Source organism: Rhincodon typus, chromosome 42 (genome assembly GCF_021869965.1).
Source record: "Rhincodon typus isolate 14 chromosome 42, sRhiTyp1.1, whole genome shotgun sequence".
Classification (NCBI taxonomy): domain Eukaryota; kingdom Metazoa; phylum Chordata; class Chondrichthyes; order Orectolobiformes; family Rhincodontidae; genus Rhincodon; species Rhincodon typus.
Genome location: NC_063373.1, coordinates 7412613 through 7436294, shown reverse-complemented (window position 1 = coordinate 7436294; position 23682 = coordinate 7412613). Strand labels below are relative to the sequence as shown.

The 23682-nt window shown below is 44.9% G+C and overlaps 1 protein-coding gene across 5 annotated transcripts; it reads left to right on the top strand.

Annotated features, from left to right (window-relative positions):
- The first annotated feature begins 3558 nt into the window (after positions 1 to 3558).
- Positions 3559 to 23638, top strand: LOC109920658 (zinc finger protein 229-like). 5 transcript variants are annotated; one of them, XM_048619251.1, is made up of 4 exons: positions 3559 to 3631; positions 7765 to 7825; positions 9206 to 9473; positions 9905 to 13949. In XM_048619251.1, the coding sequence occupies exon 4, from the start codon at positions 10306 to 10308 to the stop codon at positions 11290 to 11292; it is 987 nt and encodes a 328-aa protein (XP_048475208.1). In that variant the 5' UTR covers positions 3559 to 3631; positions 7765 to 7825; positions 9206 to 9473; positions 9905 to 10305; the 3' UTR covers positions 11293 to 13949. The 5 variants fall into 5 exon arrangements, with proteins under 5 accessions (XP_048475208.1, XP_048475211.1, XP_048475209.1 ...); XM_048619252.1 differs by lacking the exon at positions 3559 to 3631 and adding an exon at positions 4000 to 4043; XM_048619254.1 differs by lacking the exon at positions 7765 to 7825.
- The last annotated feature ends 44 nt before the right edge of the window (positions 23639 to 23682 follow it).

Below are 23682 nucleotides of genomic sequence, written 5' to 3'. Positions count from 1 at the left end.
ATATTTCTGCTCCTCAACAAATGCAAAAACAAACAGTGCACCTACACACTGATATTGTGTCATTTTCTGTTTCACTGGGTGGATAACATTAACCATGCATAAAACTGAAGAACCTGTAATAGAAGTAGTTTCCAGGAACTCATTTTGAAGATAAGATTGGAATGTATACACACCTATGAGCAGACCAATGCTCTGAAAGGACAGACAATACAAGTTTTTAGCACCAGACCAGAGAGTCAGGGGATAAATGTGATACAAGGAATTAACTAGCTCTGTCTGAAATAAATGAAATATCCAGGTACAAATTGAGAAAAGCAATAATTATACAGTCATAGTCATACATCATGGAAACAGACACTTTGGTCCAACTCGTCCATACCAACCAGATGTCCTAAATTAACCTAGTCCCATTTGCCAGCATTTGGCCCATAACCCTCTAGACTCTTCCTATTCATGCACCCATCCAGACGCCTTTCAAAATGTTGTAATTGTACTCGCCTCTGGCAACTCATTCCATACATGTACCAAGGTTTGTATGAAAAAGGTGACCCTCAGGTCCTTTTTTAAATCTTTCCCGTTATACTTATGCCCTCTAGTTTTGGACTTCCTGACTCTGGGAAGAAGACCTTGGCTATTCACCCCATCCATGTCCCTCATGATTTTATAAACCTCTATAAGATCATCCCCCAGCCACTGAAGCTTCAGGGAAAGTAGCCCAGCCTATTCAGCCTCTCCTTATAACTCAAACCTTCCAATCCCAGCAACATTCTTGTAAATCTTTTCTGAACTCTTTCAAGTTTAACAACATCTTTCCTATAGCAGGGAGAGCAGAATTGAACACAGTATTCTGAAAGTGGCCTCAACAATGTCCTGTACAGCCACAACAGGGCATCACAACTCCTAAAGTCACTGCACTGACCAATGAAGGCAAGGGTGCCAAATGCCTTCTTCACACCCTATCTACCTGAGACTCCACTTTCAAGGAACTACACACCTACACCCCTAGGTCTCTGTTTGGCAACACTTCCCAGGGCTCTACCATGTACAAGTCCTGCTCTGGTTTGCCTTACCAAAACACAAAACCTCGCATTTACCTAAACTAAACTCCATCTGTTACTCTTCAGCCCATTGACCTGTCTGAAAATTCATGAAAGAGATTGCATTATTTACAAGATATATTAATCAGCATATTCCATTTAATCAAACAAAATAATGTGTTGCTATGTTATCATCATGTTCACAAGATATTACTAGAATCAAAAATGTTTGATCTGTTTTACTAATAACCTCTTCAGGAATGTTATTACTCACCTCTGGAGCAGGTGGGACTTGAACCCAGGCCTTCTGGACCGCAGTAGGGATACTATCACTGTGCCACAAGATGGCTTATTTCAAAAAAATGTTTAATACACAAAGTCTCAAGGCTTTTAAGCTTGTTGTGCCCTCGATCAGAGTAACCAAGCCAGAATGATGTGGTCACAATTGTTTCTGATGAGGTCTTCTATGAGCAATTCTTAAGCTCATGGTCTCCAAATGTAACTGGATCCAGAGACTCATGTTCAAGTGCACCTGCTCCGGAGGTATGTAATAACATCTCTGCTTCCAAGTAATCAACCTGTTCAAAGTTCACAACCTTCCTGAACAAATACAAGAGTGTAATCCTTTGAACCAGTGCTGACGTTGATGCTGGTGCTGCTGCTGACTTGATTCCTGCACCAGGCCCACCAAGTTGAAGTTGTCATGCTCCGGTGCCATCTCTTGCTGCTGGGTCAACAGTCGCTGTTGTTGCTGATGCTGCCGGTTCCACGGCACCTGAGCTCCCCAAGGGAAAAACAAACTATAAGAGAACTGTAAAGAAAAGGTAGAAAGAAAATAAGAAAAAGAAGAGAGATGGTTGATGGAAAGCAGAAGACGAGCAGGAGCCTGAAAACTGTCACCGTTTTGGATTATTGTAATAACATCTGTGAACAGGATGATTAAAAAAAAATCTCTTTTCAAGGTATCAGGTATAACTGAATTTTTAATTTAAACTTTAAATCACATCTCAAATGTCTCCTGTTTCCAAACATGCTTAGAGGTATCTAAATACAGATAATTCTGTAACAGTGAAATGTACATTTAGCTTTAATGGGGAGACATTCTGTATTAAAAAGTTAAATGAATCCAATGATTTCTGGGAAGAAAATCATCAGCAAATTTATTTCCAGATTAAATAATTTCTATCAACTTTGTATTTCATGTGTTTGGAGCTGTGATAATCAAATCATATAAGCACTACAGTGTGGAAGCAGGCTACTTGGCCCATTGAGTCCACACTGGACCTCCAAAAAGCCTGACACCCAGACCGAGACCCATACCCACCTCTCATTCTATCCCTGCATTTCACACCCTTGACACTATGGGCAATTTAGCATAGCTGATCCACCTAGCCTGCACATCTTTGGACTGTGGGAGGAAATCCACGCTGACATGGGGAGAATGTGCAAACTCCACATAGACAGTCACCGGAGGATGGAATTGAACGCAGGTCTGTGGTGCTGTGAAGCAGCAGTTTTAACCATTGAGCCACCATGTGCCCCAGTTTTCCACCAGCTGCAAACACAAATGAACATTCTCTGTGCTGTGTAGTCATGCTGATATGTCCAACATTTAAACAACTGCGTTAATCCCTCTCTACATTTAAAACAGGTGAACAATCTCAGCTCATCTAAATTCACCACTGTGTCCAGAGGTTAGATGAATTGTTTCCAGTCTCAGGATTAATATCAATTGATGGCTTTTTCCTCATGAGAGCATGACAGCGATTCATCAGTTTGGTTGGTTCTGTGAGTCTTTCCAAGTCAGGATGGTTAATTATGCTGGGGAGTCACACAAACTTCAAGTATGAACTCTGACACATTGTAGAAAAGTGAATAAAGCGACAGCTAATTTTCATGATGCAATTTTTCATGTTCTGTATCCTTTAAGTGAAAGGGTTCTGTGAAAAGGGCAGACTTCAGGGAGGCTCCATACCACTGCTTGGACTCTCGTGTGTAGGTAATCAGTTCAATATGCTTGTACTGCAATGAAAACAAACTACTGTGGACGCTGGAAAAATTAAATAAAAACAGAAGGCACTGGAGAGAAAAACGCGGTTAATGTTTTGATTCCAATATGGAACTGTTCAAAAAAAAAAGAAGACAATTCATTTTGGACTCAAATGTTAACTCTATTTCTCTTCACAGATACTTCCCGATCTGCTGAGATTCTCTGGCAGAGAAAAAAGTGGCTGAAGCACTCCCGGTCAAACGTCCCTCTCATCCACAGACATTCTGGTTTGCCACTAGAACAATTTTCTGATGAAGGGTCTAGGCCCGAAACGTCAGCCTTTCTGCTCCTATGATGCTGCTTGGCCTGCTGTGTTCATCCAGCACTGCACCTTGTTGTCTCATTGAGCCTTTGCTAACAGGTCTCGATGGCGGTGAGTTTACCCAGAATGCCCAGCAGGTCAGAATGTCCTCTATCGATGGCAGGGGAAATGCAGTGCGTAGGTGCAGAACTGGTCAGCGCGCTCGGCGTCAGCGACCGTCACCAGAGCTGACGGAGAAGTCGGACGGTATTAGCGAGATGGTGAGGGGAAACCCGCCGCAAGGTGAGATTAGCTTTTGGGGCTGTAAATCCTTCGGAAAATTTCAGAAACGCATCGGGTAGGGCCTCAGATCGCCTCCTCAACCCCGAATCGCACGGGTCTCCAAGGCGCAGACCACCATTATCAGGGTGGGTGGCTTAGCGGCCGCCATTTCGGGCGCGGGAGGATATGGGCGGGTCGAAGCAGGTTTCCCGGGCAACTGGCCGTCATTTTGAGGGAGCGCTGCATGGCGGGGGGCGTGGCTTCCTTGGCCGGTGAGTGACGCGGGTTACCCTGGTAACTGGCCGCCATTTTGCGGCTTTTTCCTCGCCGCTGGGGGTCCGTCGCCTGGGCAACCACCCGTCCGCTGCTGCCATCTTATGAGAGGATCTGCCCTGAGGGTTGTCCGACATCAGATTCGCATCCGGCAGGAAAGGTAGGGCCTGAGGCACGGGGCGGGGGCTGCCGTGTTTTTTTTGTGAAAATCTTGTTGCAAAAAGAGCAGAATAACTTCAGAGATAGTAAGAACTGCCGATGCTGGAGTATGAGATAACACAGTGTGGAGCTGGAGGAACACAGCAGGCCAGGCAGCGTCAGAGGAGCAGGAAAACCAACGTTTCGGGTTGAGACCCTTCCTCAGAAATGCGGGAGGGGAGGGGTCTCTGAAATAAATAGAGAGGAGGGTTGGGCTGGGGAAGATCGGTGGGATGGCGATAGGTGAGTGCAGGTAGGTCGTGGTGGGGAATGGTCAGTGAGGTGGGAGGAGCGGTTAGGTGGGAGAGAAGATGGACAGGTCAAGGAGGATGGGGATGAGAGGGGAGCTGGTCATGGGATGAGGTCGGTGGAGGGGAGATTTTGAAGCTAGTAAAGTCCACATTGAGACCATTGGGTTGTAGGGTTCCAAGGTGGAATATGAGGTGCTGCTCCTCCAGTTTCCGAGTGGCGTCGCCTCTCGTGGTGGCCTCTTATGCCTGCCTCCTTGACCTGTCCGACTTTGTTCACCTGCACATCTGCTAATGTGGTATATACTGTATCTGCTGTTCCTGTTGTGGCCTCCTCTACATCGGGGAAACCAAACGGAGGCTTGGGGACCCCTTTGTGGAACACCTATGATTGGTTCGCAACAAACAACTGCACCTCCCAGTCACGAACCATTTCAACTCTCCCTCCCACTCCTTGAACGACATGTCCATCCTGGGCCACCTGCGGTGCCACAACGATGCCACCCGAAGGTTGCAGGAACAGCATCTCAAATTTCACTTGGGAACCCTGCAGCCCAATAGTATCAATGTGGACTTCACAAGCTTCAAAATCTGCCCTCCCCCGACCGCATTCCAAAACCAGCCCAGCTCGTACCTGCCTCCCACCTAACCACTCCTCCCACCTTCAGCCCCACCCCCATCTCTCCCTACTAGCCTCATCCCGCCTCCTTGACCTGTCCGTCCTCCCTGGACCGACTTATCCCCTCCCTAACTTACCTTTACTGGCTCCAACCCCGCCTCCTTGACCTGTCTGTCTCCTCTCCACCTATCTTCTCCTTTATCCATCTTCTATCCGCCTCCCCCTTTCTCCCTATTTATTTCAGAATCCCCTTCCCCTCCCCCATTTCTGAAGAAGGGTCTAGACCCGAAACGTCAGCTTTCCTGCTTCTCTGATGCTGCTTGGCCTGCTGTGTTCATTCAGCTCTACACCTTGTTATCTCTGCTCCTCACACCTCACTGACCAGCCCCCACCATTGCCTACCTGCACTCACCTATCACCACCCCACCTACCTTCCCCAGCCCCACCCCCCTCTATTTATTTCTGAGCTCCCTTCCACCCCTCCCCCATTTGTGAAGAAGGGTCTCGACCTGAAACGTCAACTTTCCTGCTCCTCTGATGCTGCCTGACCTGCTGGTTCCTCCAGCTCCACACTGGAATAAATTCAGAAATTCACTGAGGCTCCTTGGACAGTACCTCCCAAATGCGTAACCAGTTCTATCTCTAAGGACACGGGCAGCCGGCACCATCCTGACTCGGAAACATTATTGGCCATTTCTTCAGCATCTCCAGGTCAAAAATCCTGGAGCTCCCTCCCTAAAGCGGCGTTTGGGGGCCCACCTGCAGTGTTTCAAGATCAGGGATAGGCAATAAATTGCTGGCTAGCTGCTGAGTAACGTGAAAATTCAGCAGGGAACTGGGCTGTTAGTTGGAAGTGGAAGGGCGTGCAGGGAGGAGAAGAGGGGAGGGGTGGGAAACCGGGTGAATTACTCAATCGGACAAGAGAGATAGCAAGAACTGCAGATGCTGGAGTCAGAGATAACAGTGTGGAGCTGGAGGGGCACAGCAGGGTCAGGCAGCATCAGAGGAGCAGGAAAGCTGACGTTTCGGGTCGGGACCCTTCCTCAGACCCTCCTTCATCATGTCCGACCCGGAGCGTCAAATTTCCTAATCCTCACTTGGACACGAGGCTGGAGGAGTGCAGCGCTGACAGGCTGCTTGAAAAGCTGGATGCCATTGAGGACAAAACAGCCGACTTGGTTGGCACCCGGGCATCCCGATTCCCTCCACCACTGATGTTCAGCACCGACAGTGGGTGTACCATCCTGCCACGGTCACTTAGTGTGATTTAAATTGACTTCATTAAAATCTGACATTTGAAGAAGCCAGTCACCAGCGAAGGTGACTCTGGAACTGTGAGCGATTGCCATATGGACCCTCCTGATGTCCTTCGGGATAATAAATCTGCCCTCCTTGTCCGATCTGACCTAAGCGTGACTGTTGGTCCACAGCGGTGTTGCGGATCCATGAAATGGATATGAAATGACCTGGCGAGCCACTTACAAAAACAGAAGTTGCTGGAAAGTCTCAGCAGGTCTGGCAGCATCTGTGAAGAAAAGATCAGAGTTTAACATTTCAGATCCGGTGACCCTTCCTCAGAACTGTTTTTTATTTAGCAAGCAACTTAGTTCATGCACTGGCCTTCTCGGTAATGCCCACATCTCAACAAAGAATAATAAGTAAAATTGACTGTCAGTGGCATCCTACATGAATCTGTGGCCAAATAGCTGACGAATTCCAGATCCTGGAACGAGTGATCCTCACGAGCCTTTCAGTTCAAGCGCAACACAATGCCCATAACTCATAGAGTCATACAACACGGAAACAGACCCTTGTGTCCAAACAGTCCATGCTGATCATAATCCCAAACTAATTGAGCCCCACCTACCTGCGCTTGGCCCATGTCCTTCCAAACATTTCTTATTCATGTACTTATTTAAACGTCTTTTAAACCTAATTGTAGCCACATCCACCACTTCCTCTGGAAGTTCATTGCACACACAAATCATTCTCTGTGTAAAAAGAAATTGTCCCTCATGTCTTTTCTAAATCTTTCTCCTCTCAACTTAAAAATATGCCCCCTAGTCTTGAAATCCCCACCCGAGGGAAAAGACACTGGCCATTCACCTTATATATACCTCTCATTATTTTATAAACCTTTATAAGGTCACCTCTCAACCTCTTGTGCTCCAGTGAAAAATTCCCAGCTTACCCAGCCTCTCCTTATAACTCAAACCCTCCATTCCTGGCAGCATCTTGGCAAATCTCTTCTGAACACACTCCAGCTTCATGAAAGAAAAATAATAATTTCTTTAAAAACAGCAACTATTTCACAGCGAATAAAGTGAAAATCTGAAATTCCTTTGCGATTAGGTCAGCTGAGAATTTAAAACTGAGATTGCTGTATGTTTATGAAGTGAGGTTTTTAAATGTTATGGAATCAAGGCAGATGCTGCCTCACAGCACCAGAGACCCGGGTTCGATTCCAACTTCAGGTGACTGTCTGTGTGTAGTTTGCACATTCGCCTAGTGTCTGCGTAGGTTTCCTCCGGGTGCTTTACTTTCCTCCAAAGATGTGCAGGTTAGGTGGATTGGCCATGTTAAATTGTCCATAGTGTCCAGGGATGTGTAGGTTAGGTGGATTAGCCATGGGACATGCAGGGTTGCGAGGATAGGGGAGGAGGGTAGGTCTGAGTTGGTTGTTCTTCAGAGGGTCATTGGATTCGATGGGCCAAATGGCCTGCTTCCACACTGCAGGGATTCTATGATTAAATTGTAGATCAGATATTTCAGAATCTCAATGTCTGAGCTTGAAGTAATCTAGTTTTGTTTTGAAGGTGGGCTGAATTTTCTGTCTGGACTGTAGACTATCTCAAACTCCTGGAACATTTGCTAAAGGTAAGGTTTAGTCTAACAGATGAAAATTTATGTATTTGTGGAGTAGATGGCGGATGTTGACTTCATTTGTGAGGGGAGCTAAATTTGAGGCAGCAAGTAAAAGGCCAATTACTGTAGTTGGTGCTGTTTCTTACTCTGAACTCAAAGATGCAGAAGGATCTGACTGTCCATGTGCATGAATCGCAGAAGGTGAATATGGTATGTATAAAATGTAATTAGGCCAGCTAAGGTGAATACAAAATTAGGGAGGTTATGCTTAATTGTTACAGGGCATTGGCGAGACTGCATCTGGAGTATTGTGCACCTTATTTAAGGAAGGATGTAAATGCATTGAAGACATTTCACAGAAGGCATACTGGATAAATGTCGTGATTGGGGGAGTTGTCTTATGAGAAAAAGTTGGATAGACTATACTGAAGTGTAAAAGAGTAAGAAATGCTTGGTTGAATGGTATAAGATTGGGCCCTGACAGGGTAGATGTAGAGAGAATGTCTCCTCTTGTGGGAGAATCTAGAACATTTAAAACAGAGATGAGGCAAAATGTTTTCTCTGAAGGTCGTGAGTCTTTGGTACTTAAAAAATGTGTTGTGAGCAGAGTTCTTGAATGTTTTTAAGGCAGTGGGAGATAGACTCTTGTTAAAGGGGTGAAAGGTCATTGTGTTTAGGTGGGAATGTAGATTTGAGATTACAGTTAGATTGGCCGAGATCTTATTGAATGGCAAAACACGCTTGAGGGACTGAATGGCCTACTCCTTATTTGTATGTTAACTATGCAGTGAAGATCAGTGGTCTCTCTAGACAAAGGAAAAACTGCACTGTGACTCTGAAAGGAGCTCTTTGGCCACCAGAAGAGGGTGATCTCAGAGGTTTTGCACTAAAGTCTCCCCTGTGGCAGACAGCAGGGAGTCTCCTCGAAAGTTACCACAATTGAATCTGTCTCTATTCAAAAAAATAGTGGCAATCCTGGAGATTCTCAGGAATCATTCCTCTTCTTAAATAAGTGGTACAAGATAATGCAGCTGTGCCAGGAGTATAACCTCAACACATTTCAGAGTTTGCCTGGGCCACTATCTGCTTTTGAGCTACTGAACTTGTCTTTTTCAATTTCACTCTGGTTTTAGGTAGAATGGAGTTGAGGTATTCTTCTGAAAAGAGAACCTTGGTTGAGGAATTCTTCAATTTGTTCTGTTCAGTGAGCTCTGACTGTCTCCCTGTCCTTGATGAATTTACCCTCTGTGCTTTTGTCTAAGTGGGGTTCCAGAGTGCCTGGCCCATAGATTGTCTTCACAGTGCTGAAGAAACGCTGCCTTGTCATTGGTGTTCATGAGTTCTTGGATCTTCTGTGTTCCTTCTACCCACAATTCGATATTTATGTTGCAGGACTTAACATGAGGATGTCCTTAAACCATCCTGAAGAGACTGAATATAACCACCGACACAAGGGAGAGTCCAGCTTGTGATGGACTAAAATTGAGAAAGCCGGTTTGAGAATGCATGGAGCACATCAAGATACTTTGTTGTGTTTCTGAAGAGTCAAGGTGGAGGCACCTCAAGCTGAAAACACCCACCCGACCCTTTATGCCTTGCACATCCCATCCCATGAGGCAGCACCTAGAGATCGTGCAATTGTCACCTACTTCAGAATCATGTAAGGAAGCCATTCACGATCCTGAGAGACGGCTGAAGAATGAGAGAGTCAGGGCTCTGTTCTCAGTGTCAGCCAGGTTAGCCAGACAGCCAGCTACCATTTGAAGTACTTGTTCCATAAGCAGTGAGTGTGCATGGCCATCCAGCTGAGGAAATAGAAATTGGCTGGGCCTCGGAAGATAATGTAGTTTATGCTTTGATTTTATTTTCGGTCTGCGCAAAGGAGCTGGAGAACTGAACCCAGCCAGAGAAGAGGAAGAGAGAAAACTGAGAGGGAAAGAAGTAGATTATTTGGATTTCAGTACGTGCAGCTTGGAGATTGTCGGAAAGAGATTTACAACTTTAGGGAGAAATTGTTCCTTAGAAAGTAGAATTGTATGTTTGGAATCCCTGTTCTGTATTCACACTGACTTCTGTGATGTTTCTTTGTAGGGTGTCAAAAGAGAGAATTTGCAGACAGCAATGTCAAACCAAACATCAAGATGTGACAGTCCCTAGATTCATCAGGACCTGAAAATCATCACCCTTTGAGCGTGGAAGGAGAAATGTTTCTTTGTTCTGTCTGAGGGAAAAGATTTCAAATGTCAGTGTAACTGAAAAACTAAGACACAAACCCAAGTGTTCGAGTGAATTGGCTGGAAACAGCTTTAATCAATTACACAGGCCAAGCAAGAGTGTTCCAGTGAACTGATTGTGGAATGAGCTTTAACCAGTGACACTATTCAAAAAAAAATCACACCATTCACAGTGGGGAGAAACCATATTTGTGTTTTGTGTGTTGACAAGGCTTCAACTGATCGTCCAACTTAGGGAGACACACAAACAACTGCGCCATGGAGAAACCATGGAAATGTGGGGACTGTGGGAAAGGATTCAGATCCCCATCTGACCTGGAAATTCATCGACGCAGTCACACTGGTGAGAGACCGTTCACCTGCTCTGAGTGTGGGAAGGGATACACTCAGTTATCCAGCTTGCAGACACATCAGAGAACTCACACTGGGGAGACGCCATTCAGTTGCTCTGAGTGTAGGAAGGGTTTCACTCGATCATCCACCCTGCTGAAACACCAGCGAGTTCACACCGGGGAGAGACCGTTCACCTGCTCCGAGTGTGGGAAGGGATTCAACCATTCTTCCAATCTCCTGACACACCAGCGAGTTCACACTGGGGAGCGGCCTTTCACCTGCTCCAAGTGTGGGAAAGGATTCTCTGATTCGTCGACCCTGCTGAAACATCAGCAAGTTCACACTGACGAGAGACCTTTTATCTGCACAGACTGTGGAAAATGTTATAAAAGTTCCAGAGAGCTGTCATGCCATCAACGTGCTCACACTGATGAGAGACCCTTCAGGTGCTCTCACTGTGGGACAGGGTTCAAAACGATATCTGACCTCACTGTACACCAGCGAGTTCACACTGGAGAGAAACCATTTACCTGCTTTGAGTGTGGGAAAAGATTCACTTATTCATCCAACCTCCTGAGGCATCAGCGTAGTCACACAGATCTGAGAACTTTTCAATGTTCTGATGGTGAGGAGAGCTTTAAAAGCAGCAATGACTTGCAGACACACCAATGCACTGACACTGGAGAGAGTCCGTTCTCCTGTTGTGATTGTGGGAAGGGATTCACTGATTCACCCAATCTGCTAAAAGATCAGCAAATTCATGTTGTTGAGAAGCCACTTATCCACTCTGAGTGCGGAAAGGACTCACTTGGGTGTTCACTCTGCTGCAAGAGTAGTGAGTTCATTCAAAGAAGAGGCCATCCACTTGATCCCTGTGTGGGAAGGAATTCACTCATTCTTCCCCCCTGCTGAGACTCCAGTGAGTTCACATGTGACCGCAGGGGTTGAATTCTATTTCTGCTGCTATTCATCTCATTGAGAGCTGAACATGGGGGTTAATGTTGTCATTTTGTAAATGGTTTGGATGTGAATATAGGTGGAATGATTAATAAGTTTGCAGATGGACAGCAAAATTGGTGGTGTAGTGGGCCGTGAAGAAGCTTATCTCAGAATACAGCAAGAACTTGATCAGACGGGCGGAGGAGTGGCAAGTGGAGTTTAATTTAGATAAGTGTGAGGTGTTGCATTTTGGTAAAGGAAATCAGGGCAGGACTTCTACACTTAATGGTAGGTTCCTGGCGAGTGTGGCTGAGCAAAGAGATCATGGGGTGCAGGTTCATACTTCCTTGAATCTGGAGTCTCAGGTAGACAGGATAGTGAAGAAGACATTTGCTATGCTTGCCTTTATTGGTCAGTGCATTGAGTATAGGATTGGGATGACATGTTGCGCCTGTTGAGGACATTGTTTAGGTCACTTTTGGAATACTGTGTTCAGTTCTGGTCTCCCTGCTATAGGAAAGATGTTGTTAAACTTGAAAGGGCGGAAAAAATTTACAAGGATGTTGCTGGGATTGGAGGGTTTGAGTTACAGGGACAGGCTGAATAGACTGGGGCTATTTTCCCTGCAGTTCCTGAGGCTGAGGGGTAACCTTATAGAGGTTTATAAAATCATCAAGGGCATGAATAGGGTGAATAGCCAAGGTCTTTTCTCCAGGGTAGGGAAGTCTAAAACTAGAGGGCTTAGGTTTAAGGTGAGAGAGGAAAGATTTAAAAGGGACCTAAGGGGTAACTTTTTCATACAGAGGGTGGTGCATGTATGGAATGAGCTGTTAGAGGAAGTGGTGGAGGCTTGTACAATAACAATATTTAGAAGGCATCTGGATGGGTACATGAATAGGAAGGGTTTAGAGGGATATGGGCTAAATGCTGGCAAATGGAACTAGATTAATTTCGGATATTTGTTCAGCACGGACGAGTTGGACCGAAGAGTCTGTTTCCATGCTGTACAACTCCAGTGCTGAGATAGGGAAAAAAATGTGGCCCAGCTGCTCTCCTCTATGTATCAGAGCTCCTAGACATGGAACACAAGTTCCTTTACAACTGGGTTTTGAGTCATCAAAAACAATGGACAGCGATGGAAATGTGTTGTCAAGGCAGAGATTGGGGTCATAATGGGATCTGTTCCTGACTGAAAATGAAACAGTAGATTTAGGTTTCTAGTCTGTAAAAAAATGTGGCTATTACGGTCTGAGGAATTAAAATGATTGCGTGATATTTTAGTTCTCCGACTGTACATAAATAACAACAACTTAGAGCTTTTCACGTTGGAAAACCTCCCAAGGTGGTTTATAGTTGACTGTAAGCGTTGTTGAGGTAGATTTTAGGAAAATGAAAAATTTAGGGAGAGAATTCTTGAGTTTGATATCTTGGTAGCTGAAAGCACAACCACAGATGTTGGAATGATGTAGGTAGGGGATACGAAAGGGTCACAATTGGAGCAGTGCAGGGCTGTTGGAGGGCTGTATAGGACCAGATGAGGTTCAAGAGATTGTCGCGGAGAGAGTGACTGCCTTTGTGTAACTTCAAGTGCCGAATGAGATCCATGCAGGCCAATGCCTTGCTGTGAGAGATTGTTTGCTGCCTTTAAATGGATGACAGACACTATGTTTGTGGACTTAAAACACAACACTGACCTCCACCAATCTGCTTTGCATAGCAGATTAGGAACAATGATGTGATGGTGGTCCAGGAGGGGAAGATGGCGTAAGGAGATATGGAACTGGTAACTCAACTCAAAGCGCTCGCATTTCTACCCATACACTGTCCCATCTGCTGACATTCTGCAGCTTCACCCACCAGCTGAGTCTTCTCCTTGCTCCTCCTGTAGGATCCAGCACATCACCATTATCCCTGGGTTCCTTGCTGGCGAGCACTGAAGGTCACCTCCAGCCAAGTCCAGATGCTGAAACATATCCAACATTTGTATAAAACAAAGAACAGTGGATGCTGGAGATCTAAAGTGAAAACAAAGTGCTGGGGAAACTCAGTAGGTCTGGCAGCATCTGTGGGAAGAAAGCAGAGTCTGGTGACTTTTCATCTGACAACACATGGTAGTGGCGTGACTCTGGTCCTGGCATTCCTACACCTCACCGGGAGGAGCCGAGTTTGGAAAGGGTCCCTCTGGTTTTCCCCTAATCCATCCCTTTAATCTTTCAGTTCAAGGAATGAACACGTTGGAATTGTTGCAATCTGAATCCATCAACATTCATCATGCTATAGGGGTGGGGGGGAATGTTCACAGTTTAATATTGGAATCTGGGGGATAATGTTTACTGTTTTATGTTGGGGTCTAGGGAGTACTGTTCTTGTTTTTATTTGGGTCTAGGCTGCAGCTAGACTTGTATCCCTTGTTGGCTTGTCAGAGCTCTGATTAAAGGCTTTAATATCAGGTTGATAACTGACTTCTGTCTGGGCAGGCAACTCAGGACGTGGCAAGATGCCTCAACAATAATGATGGGTGATCATGGGTATAAAACGAACGGGGTTACTCCCACCAATGCTGTTTATCTTGAAATTGACTCAAAAATCACAGTGCTGCATTAAAATACTCCCAAACTTCTCAACCTGAATCTTTTGTCAGTTTGCTTCTATTCAATGTTTTAACTGAGGATTTAGTTTGCTTGTTACTTTTTAAAGGCAGCTCTGAACCATCAGTTTCTCCATGTATCCTGGTGTTTGAGGGGATGTTGTGTGAGTGCAGAGTCAAAAGAAGTTTGATAACTTTCTGGACAGGAGGTTTGTTGATGATATGAAACCTCATAGTATTTCAAGTAACAGGAGAGGCTTCACAGTCATCCTGCCTGCTGAGACACCAGCGTCATAGTAAGTGATTACAGTGGTTGCATTCTGTTGTAATTGCTGCTGTTAATCACCTTCAGGACTAAACTATGCTGACGGTTTGTTTCTGAAGTTAATTGCCACCCTTGAACTCATCCCCTTGCCCCCACCCCATCCCAAGTGAGCTGGAGTTTAATATTCAGAATCAATTTCAAATAGAGTCATAGAGTCATGCAGTGCAGAAATAGACCCTTTGGTCTAACCAATCCATGCCGACCAACTTTCCCAAACTAAACAGCCTTTGTAAATATTTGTCTTCCCAAATAAGTGTTTAACAATCAATTGGTTGGACCTCAGAACGGATGTTCTGTGGGGAGGATACTACTGAAGGAACAGTACTTCAACCTGGATTCCAACAGTATGATGGCCATCCAAAAATGATTCCTGTTGGATAAAATCAAACCCAGTTTATTCTCCACTTAGTTATCTGACTACCCCATTTTGAGCAGTTTGCAGTGCTCTCTCTGAAAACACAGACATCAGGCTTCCTTCCCTCATTTCGCAATCGTTGATTTAAGATTTGTTTCTTCCAATTTTTCCAAAATATTCTGTGGGATGTTCCAATCTGTCTTGCATCCACACCCCTTTGAACAATGTTTTAACATTTGCTTTTCAGTAGGAGACAAAGTAATGCAATGATTAAAGGGTGTTTTTCCTTGTGGGGAATGAGGTGGGCAGTTCCTATCTTTCCCACCACCTGCAGCAGTGAGGATGCTCGGGTTTGATGGCGCTGCTGGCGAAACTGGTCATGAGTTTTTTTTTAATTATTCACTCGTAGGACATGGGCCAACATTTATTACCTGTCAAAATAAAAATTGAAAGAACTTTGGATGCTGTAAATCAGAAACAAAAACAGAAGTTGCTGGAAAAGCTCAGCAGGTCTGGCAACACTGGACTCGAAATGTTAACTCTGATTTCTCTTCACAGATGCTGCCAGACCTGCCGATTTATTACCTGTCCCTAGTTGCCTTTGAATAGATGGTAGTGTGCAGCTTTCTTACACTGCTGCAGTCCACATGCTGTTCCAGGGTTTTGACCCAGTGATACTGAAGTAATGGCGATATATTTCCAAATCAGGGTAGTTGAGTGGCTTGGAGGAGAGCTTGCAGGTGATGGTGTTCCCATGCATCTGCTGTCCTAGATGGTAATGATTGTAAGTGTGGAAAGTGCTGTCTAGACGTGTAATACGGAGGGATACCCAGGTGGGAGGCATGAACTGGATTAGCCGCCCTGTTATGAATTGAAATGGGCTGTGACCCATTTATACTGGGACTACAGCAATAGACAGTGCATCTTGTGGATGGTACTCACTGCTGCCACTGTCTTGTGGGTACTGAAGGGGGTGAATGTTCAAGCTGGTGGACAAAGTGCTGGTAGTTGGGCTTCTTTGTCCTGGATAGTGCCAAACATCTTGAGTGTTGTTGGAGCTGCACTCATCAAAGCAAGTGGAGAGTATTCCATCAAACATCTGACTTGTGGCGTGTAGATGATGGGGAGACAAGAGTTGAGTTATTCGCTGCTAGTTCCTAGCATCTGACCTGATCTTATTATCATAGAATTTATAGCTGTTCCAGCTCAGTTTGCCTTCAATGGAAACCCAAGATGTTGACAGTGGAGGATTCAATAGAAGTAATGTCATTGAATGTCAAGAGCAGATATTGACATGTTGTCTTGTAGGAGATAGTCATTGCCTGGCACAAATGTCACTTGCCACTTAACTATGCAAGCCTGACCGTTGTCCAGATCTCAATGATCACGTATCTGAGGAGTCTCTTTGGAGGTGGTAGCACAATGCTAACATCACTGGACTAATAATCCAATAAATAATTGGCTCATGTTTTGGAGTCATTATTTCACATACTACCAATGGAGAAAAAAACTGGAATAAAATAAACTAGCATAACGTGACTATAAATCCACTGTCAATTGTTGTAAAAATGCATCAGGTTCACCAACTTCCTGTAGGGAAGGAAATATACCATCCTTACCTGGTATGATCTACATATGACTGAAGACGTTGTTTGATATCCTCTGGGCAATTCGGAATGGATAACAAATGCTGATTTAGCCATTGAGTCCACATTCCTTGAACAAATAAATAAAATATTAGTCACAAAGTGGTCCTGAACATTGTGCAATCATCTGTGAATGTCCTCACTTCTAACCTTATACAATGGAGTCATTGATGAAGCAGCTAAGAACTTTGGACCTAAGACACTATGAGGAATTCCTGCAGGAATGTCCTGGGTCTGGGTTGACTGAGCTCCAACAACAGCAACCACTCTTTTGTTAGGAAGGTGGAGATTCTTTCTCATGCAATATCCTTGATAATTGGTAGTTGTGAACTTACAGGATACTGTTTTTTAAAATTTGTTCCCAGGATGAGAGTGTCACTGGCTAGGTTTGCTTTTATTGCCCCCTCCCTAATTGCCCAGAGGGCAGTTAAGGCTCACCCAAATTGCTGCGGGTCTGGAGTCACATGTAGGCCAGACCAGGTAAGGATGGCAATTTCCTTCCATAAAGGGAATTTGTGAACGAGATGGGTTTTTCCTGACAGTCGGGAATGGATTTATGCTTATCATTAGACTCTTGATTCAAATTTCATCCAGATTTGAACCCGGGTCCCCAGAACTTAGGGGCTGATGCTTCACAGCGCCAGGGGCCTAGGTTCAATTCCACCCTAGGGCACTGTCTGTGTGGAGTTTGCACATTCTCCCTGTGTCTGCGTGAGTTTCCTCTGGATGCTCCCCTTTCCTCCCACAGTCCAAAGATGTGCAGGCTAGATGGATTGGCCTTGCTAAATAGCCCATATTGTTCAGGGATGTGTAGATTAGGTGGGTTATAGGGGGATGGATCTTGATGGGATGCTCTGAGGGCCATTATGGACTGGTTGGGCTGAAGGGCCTGTTTCCACACTGTAGGGATTCTAAATATTAACGTTATCTGGGTTTCTGGAATAACAGTCCACTGCTTATACCACAAGTCGATCACCTCCTCAGTGCCTTTGATTTCTCACCTTTGACTTAATTTGTTCCAAAGCTGTGCAGTTTATGCACCCTGAAATTATTAATTTACATCCTTTTTACTGATTTTAAGTTGATTATGCACCATTTTACTAACAAACCTACTGGAATGTTTTGAGAATGTAACTAGTAGAATAGATAAGGGAGAACTAGTGGATGTGGCGTATTTGGATTTTCAGAAGACATTTGATAAGGTGCGTATCAAAGGTTAGTGCAAAATTAAAGTACACAAGATAAGGGTAATGTATTGGCATGGATTGACAATTGGTTGACCGGTAGGAAACAGAAAGAGAATAAATGGGTCATTTTCCGTGTTTTGTGCAGTGACTAGGGAGATACTGCAAGGATCACTGCTTGGGCCCCAGCTATTCATGATATTTATACATGACCTCAAAGAGGTAACCAAATACAACTTTTTAAAATTTGCTGATGACGCAAAATTGGGCAGAGTTGTGAGGAGATGCAAGGAGACTTTAAGGTGATTTAAACATTTTGAGTGAGTGGTGAAGCAAATGGCAGATATATTACAACATGACTAAATGTGAAGTTATATACTTAGGTGTGAAAAGCAGAAAGGCCGAGGAATACTTAAATGGTGAAATATTGGGAAATGTGGATGTACAAAGGAATCTTGATGTCCTTGCGCACCAGTGAATGAATATTGACAGGTGCAGAAAAACAATATGGAAGACAAGTGGCATATTTGCCTTCATTGTGAGAGGATTTGAGTTCAGAAATAGGAATGCCTTGCTTCAGTTAAACAGGGCCTTGGTGAGACCATACCTAGACTGTTACATGTTGCTTTGTTCTCTGAACCTAAGAAAGGATACACTTGCCATAAAGTGAATGCAGCAGCAGTTCACCGAACTGATAGTGGTGTTGGCACGACTGTCCTATGTATTAACATTGATATAGATGGGAACTATGAATCACTTAAATTTTTTTAACTTAATATCTACTTGGTATCTTAGTTGGTTAATCTTCCACAGAGCTCATTGTGTGAGAAATAGCTGACTGGATTACTTTTTCCATGAATATCATGCATTACTCAACCAGATATGCATTGTTCTGACTGCCAGTAGAACTGTGGGACCAAGTGGATGGAGCAACCTGAGAGCCATCACAGGCATAGTGGGTCAAATGATTTCTATTTGTTTTTATCATTCTATAAAACAGTGCATATTTAGGATGGTGAGAGACGGGCAACTGGAGAGGGTAACACTGAATCAAGCCAGAGTCAGCATTTTCAAAGAGAGCAAGGAATCTGTATGTGTAGATCTGAACAGAGAAAGACACAGACACAGACCAGTGAGCATAAGACAGAGTACAATCAGAATCAGGGAAGGGCAGTAACTGTACTTAAGGAGCTTAATTTTGTATCAGCAGGTGAGAGCTTCAGAAACACTTGACATAGGCACTAGGCTCTGAATTAAGAACCTTCAGGACTCTCACCTGCAGCTTTGGATTCATTACTTAAGAGGAAGGAACAGTTTAATAGCCACCATCTTTATTCAAGGTTAACCAGCAGTTGCGCAGTCATCTTGGTTGGGGAATAGAGAATGGACAGGACTTCAGGATTTCAATAACCAGGAGAGAAAGCAATTGACACATTGGCTTTATTTGCACTTGGCACACAGGATACTGGAGAACTGAAACAAGCCAGAGCAAAAAGAGGGAGGACACTGGGACTGGAGGAAAAGGTAGTTACAGATAGTGCAATGGGCTTCGATTTCTGTGCAGAGGTGGTGGGGGTGGGGAGGCAGGGCGTGGGACCAGGAATTAAGGCTTTGGGGGAACAGATGTTTCTTATAAACTAGAATTATCTGTTTGAATTCCTATCCTGTATGTACAGTTATTAATTTTGTAAACAGTAATTACAGGTTGTTCTCTCAGTGATTAAACCATTTTTGTTTGGGGATAAAATGGTGCTTCTGTGGTCATAGGATCTGTACGTAGGATCGAGTACAAATCGGGCGAGGGTCTAGACATTCGCGTTTCCGTTGCGATTTGAATGTCTCGTTGTTGCACAGGATTCCGTTCGGATGCTGAAATATGCCAAGTGGCTAATGGCGGATGATTTACCCAGAGGACCGCACGGGTCAGAAAGTCCCCTATCAATGACACGTGTGGACGTACCAGCGCGTGGTCTGAGCATGCTCATGGTGCGAGATGCCGAAGAGCCGAAGAGGAGGTCGGGGTGCGGGGAATCGAGACGGAGAGATGGGCGTGGGTGGTTTGGGATGGGGAGAATGGAAACCGCGGCCGGGCTGGGAAGTTTAGGAAACACCTGCAGCAGGTCTGAGGCACAAGAAAACGGGCGCATAGGGCCCCGTGTTTTTTAGCCCTGGTTTGGGGTTTGGTGAGAGCAATGGACAGGCGAAATCACCCACCGCCATCTTGTGAGTGGGAAGTCGTGGAAGATGGGAGGTGGAGCTTCCTCCCCTGTGACATGGGGTTGCCTGGGTAACCAGTCGCCTCCGCCATTTTGAGAGGGGCTAGTCCTGGAGGGTCGGTGATCACCGGCGGCCATTTTGAGGCAGTCCTGAAAGGCGGCGACGGAGACCACCGGCGGCCATTTTGAGAGACGGTTGCTTGAGGTGGCGAGGGAGACCACCGGCGGCCATTTTGAGACCGTTCTTAAAGGTGGCAAGAGATACTGCTGGTGGCCATTTTGAGAGTGGTTTGATAAAAGTCGGGGGAGCATTGGAGTGGCCATTGTGGGAGGGGCCATTGTGGTGGAGGGGGCAGGGAAAGACGTTCTTCTTCCCATTTCGGGCCTCCGCCACTTGCCCAGAGCCTTAAATGTGTGAGCCACCCGCCCCAGTCCTTTTGCCATCAGTTAATTTCCTTGAAATGACCCATTCCGCCTCGTTTTGCCATATGCCCCTTCCCTCCATATGTCCGTTACCTCACCTTGTCCCAAAAAAAAGACGTTCTACACCTGTCTCAGGTGCCACCTTCCAACCCCTGCAGAATTCCTTCCGGATTTGAAGAAAGGACATCTTGATCTTAAAATTTTAACTCTTGTTTTTCTCTCTGCAGATGATGCCAGTTACGATAGACAAACCCTGTACAGACCACGCTGGGGGAGGCGGTGTCATAGTGGTAAGATCACTGGGCGAGCAACCCGGTGTCTCCCTGGTCTAATGGGGGTATACGTTTAAATTGCGTCATGGCCGATAGTGAAATTTGAATTCACTTAATAAATATATAATTAAAAGCTGGTTAATGCAATCACATGATCGTACAAAAAACCTGAAAGAGCTGTGGATGCTGGAACTCAGGAAGAAAAACAGAAATTGCTGGAAAAACACAGAACTGAAGAAGTGTGGCTGGACCTGAAATGTTAACTGTGTTTTCTCTCTGCAGATGCTGTCAGACCTGCTGTGTTTTTGCAGCAATTTCTGTTCTTGAACCATATGGTCATTGTCAATTGTCATTAAAATTCCATCTTGTTCACTAATGTCTTTTAAATGTGAAAAACTGTCATCCTTACCATGTCTGGCCTACATATGTCTCCAGGCCTAGAGTAGTCAGGTTGACTGTCACTGGCCTAGTAAGCCACTCAGTACAGGGGCAGACAGGGATTAGCAAGGAATGCTGGTCCAGCCAGTGGCACCAACATCCCAAGGTCAAATAAAAGATAAACCTGGAATCCTGCGTTCAGTTCTGGGCATGAGACCAGGGGAGAAGTGGCTGGTCCTAATTGAATAAGATCTGGATGCCAAGATTTAAGCTACATGAAAGATCACACAAATGAGTCAATAAATGTGGAGCTGGAAAAGCACAGCAGGTCAGACAGCATCCAAGGAGCAGGAAAGTCAACTTTGGGTTCTGACGCCCTACCCAGTATTGATCCAAAATGTTGCTGTGAATTCAAGATTTGACATTTTGACTGCTGATTTATTGCTTGTGTTTTCTGAATATTTGGGACAATAGGGTTTTGAGTGTCTTCACCCGGTGGTGAATGCAGGTTGCATGTGATGTTTGCAGTCTAGGAGTCCATGGGCCATGTGTATATTCAGTGAGAGAGGTTGTAGTCCCTCCAGCTAGCCCTTGAAGGGCTAATTCTCAGGTTTTGGCTATACATTAACCCTCATTCTCCCAATATTTGGATGCCCAGTTTGTAAAGGGATGGGTTGATGGAGGATCTTTACCCGGACCTGCTTTCGGGCCTTGTTAAATCAATAATTTGTACATCCTAGATGTGTGGATCCATGGGTGTGGAGGGTTTGCTCGGGTTGTTGTTTTCTCATCATGGCCTTGTCCATACTTGACAGTCCTCAGGGACAAAGCTTGCAGTATCCATCTGTAGGCTAGATATCTTCCACATTCAGTGAATATTTCAGGGCGCTTTGTAGCTCGTACCCACCAGACCGACATTCTGGTTTAGCTGGGATATTTCCCCTTGCTTTTTTTGCTGATTTTGGCCTATTTCAGCTTGACTGAAGAAGTTTGGGGAAACAAGGGGGACCAGATGTTTCTCAGAAACTCTGATTGCCTGTTCTAATTCTGTACCATGTTTTTCTAACAGTGATGACTCCTGTAAACTCTTTTTGCTGCATTTCAGAAGGGGAGGATTCACGGGTGGGAAACTCAAACCAAAACGTCACATCAAGATTGGACAGATGACTCGGTTCATCAGGACCTGAATATCATCAACTTTTGAATGTAGAAGGAGAATTACTTGCCTGTGGGTAAAAATTTCAAACATCAGTGTGACTGAGAAATCACTGAGGCACGCACACAGGCTGGTGATGAAACCTTTCACTAGTCACAAAGCCTGAAAAGAATAGCATTCACAACAGGCAGAAATCGTTCTGTGTCTGGATGAGGCATCATAGGACTTGGAGGGACACAAGCGCACACCATGGAAAAACCCTGGAAATGTGGGGACTGTGGAAAGGGATTTAATTACCCATCTGAACTGGAGATTCATCAGCGCACTCACACTGGGGAGAGACCGTTCACCTGCTCTGTCTGTGGGAAGGGATTCACTCACTCTTCCCATGTTGCGACACACCAGCGTGTTCACTCTGATAACAAACCTTTTCATTGTTCTGACTGTGAGAAGCGCTTCAAAAGCAAAAAGGATCTGATAACACACCAATATACTCACACTGGGGAGAGACCATTCACTTGCACAGTGTGTGGGAAGGGATTTACACGTTCATCCACCCTGGTGAAACACCAACGGGTTCACACTGGGGAGAGACCATTCACCTGCTCCGTGTGTGGGAAGGGGTTCAGTAATTCGTCAAATCTTCTGACTCACCAGCAGGTTCACACAGGGGACAGACCATTTATCTGTTCCATGTGTAGGAAGGGATTCACCCGTTTATCCCACTTACAGACACACCAGCGAGTGCACACTGGGGAGAGACCATTCACCTGCTCTGAGTGTGGGAAGGGGTTCACTCAGTCATCCAACTTGCTCACACACCGGCGAGTTCACAAGTAACAACAGGGCTTTTATTCTGTTAGTGTCATTTTTAATCACATGCAATACTAAGTACATTCATTCTGAGTTTGTTCCCAGTTTGGGCATAGGTTGGCTCAGTTGGCTGGATGGCTGGCTTGCAATACAGAGTGACACTAACAGCATGGTTTCAATTCCCGTACTGGTTGATGTCACCTTGAGGGCCCCACTTCCTGTACCTCGCCCCTCATCTGAAGGATGGTGACCCTCTGGCCAAACCACCACTAGTCAGATCTCTCTCATGAATGAGAGAGTAATGCTATGGTTTTTTTGGGACTGTGGTTCCTTGTACGGATTTCACAACAGTCCAAAAAATAACTGGGTTGATGATTAATACTCTGGTTAAATATGAAATCAATCATCTTTGTTTTAAACACATCATTGTAAGTTTCTGTACTTTCCACCCAAGAGTTGATCATCATTTGGCTGGAGCTCAGGAAGGACAATCTTGGGGGAAAATCATACAGCAGGAACACAATTTCAACCTGTGCATGGTCCTCCAGGGTCACACTGAGGGGGCTAAACACCACAGGTCTTTCTAACCTCTCTGACAACAAAGTCCCTTTGAGAGTCAATCCTTTGGTGTGTAAGAAAATTATCCTAGCTACTCTATCCCACGGTTCAGAACTTGTAGACATGGAGCACAGAGCTTTTTACAACTGAATTCAGAGTCAGCATGATGAATAGGGAATGATGGAAATGTGCTGTTCAAATCAAAGATTGAGGTCAAATTGGGATCTGTTCCCCTGAAAGTGAATTGGCAGGTTTAGGTTTCCAGTCTGAAAACAGCTGCTGTAATTATTCTACAACATTCTAATGTACTTCTGTAGTAAGTTCTAAAGCTACTGTTTCGAAACTGTTAATTTTCATTCCAGTGAACCTTCTGAAAAATAAATTGATTCAAGCCTGCATTAAAGTAGCTGATGGAGGAATTCAGAGGATTCTGTTAACTGTTCATATTTT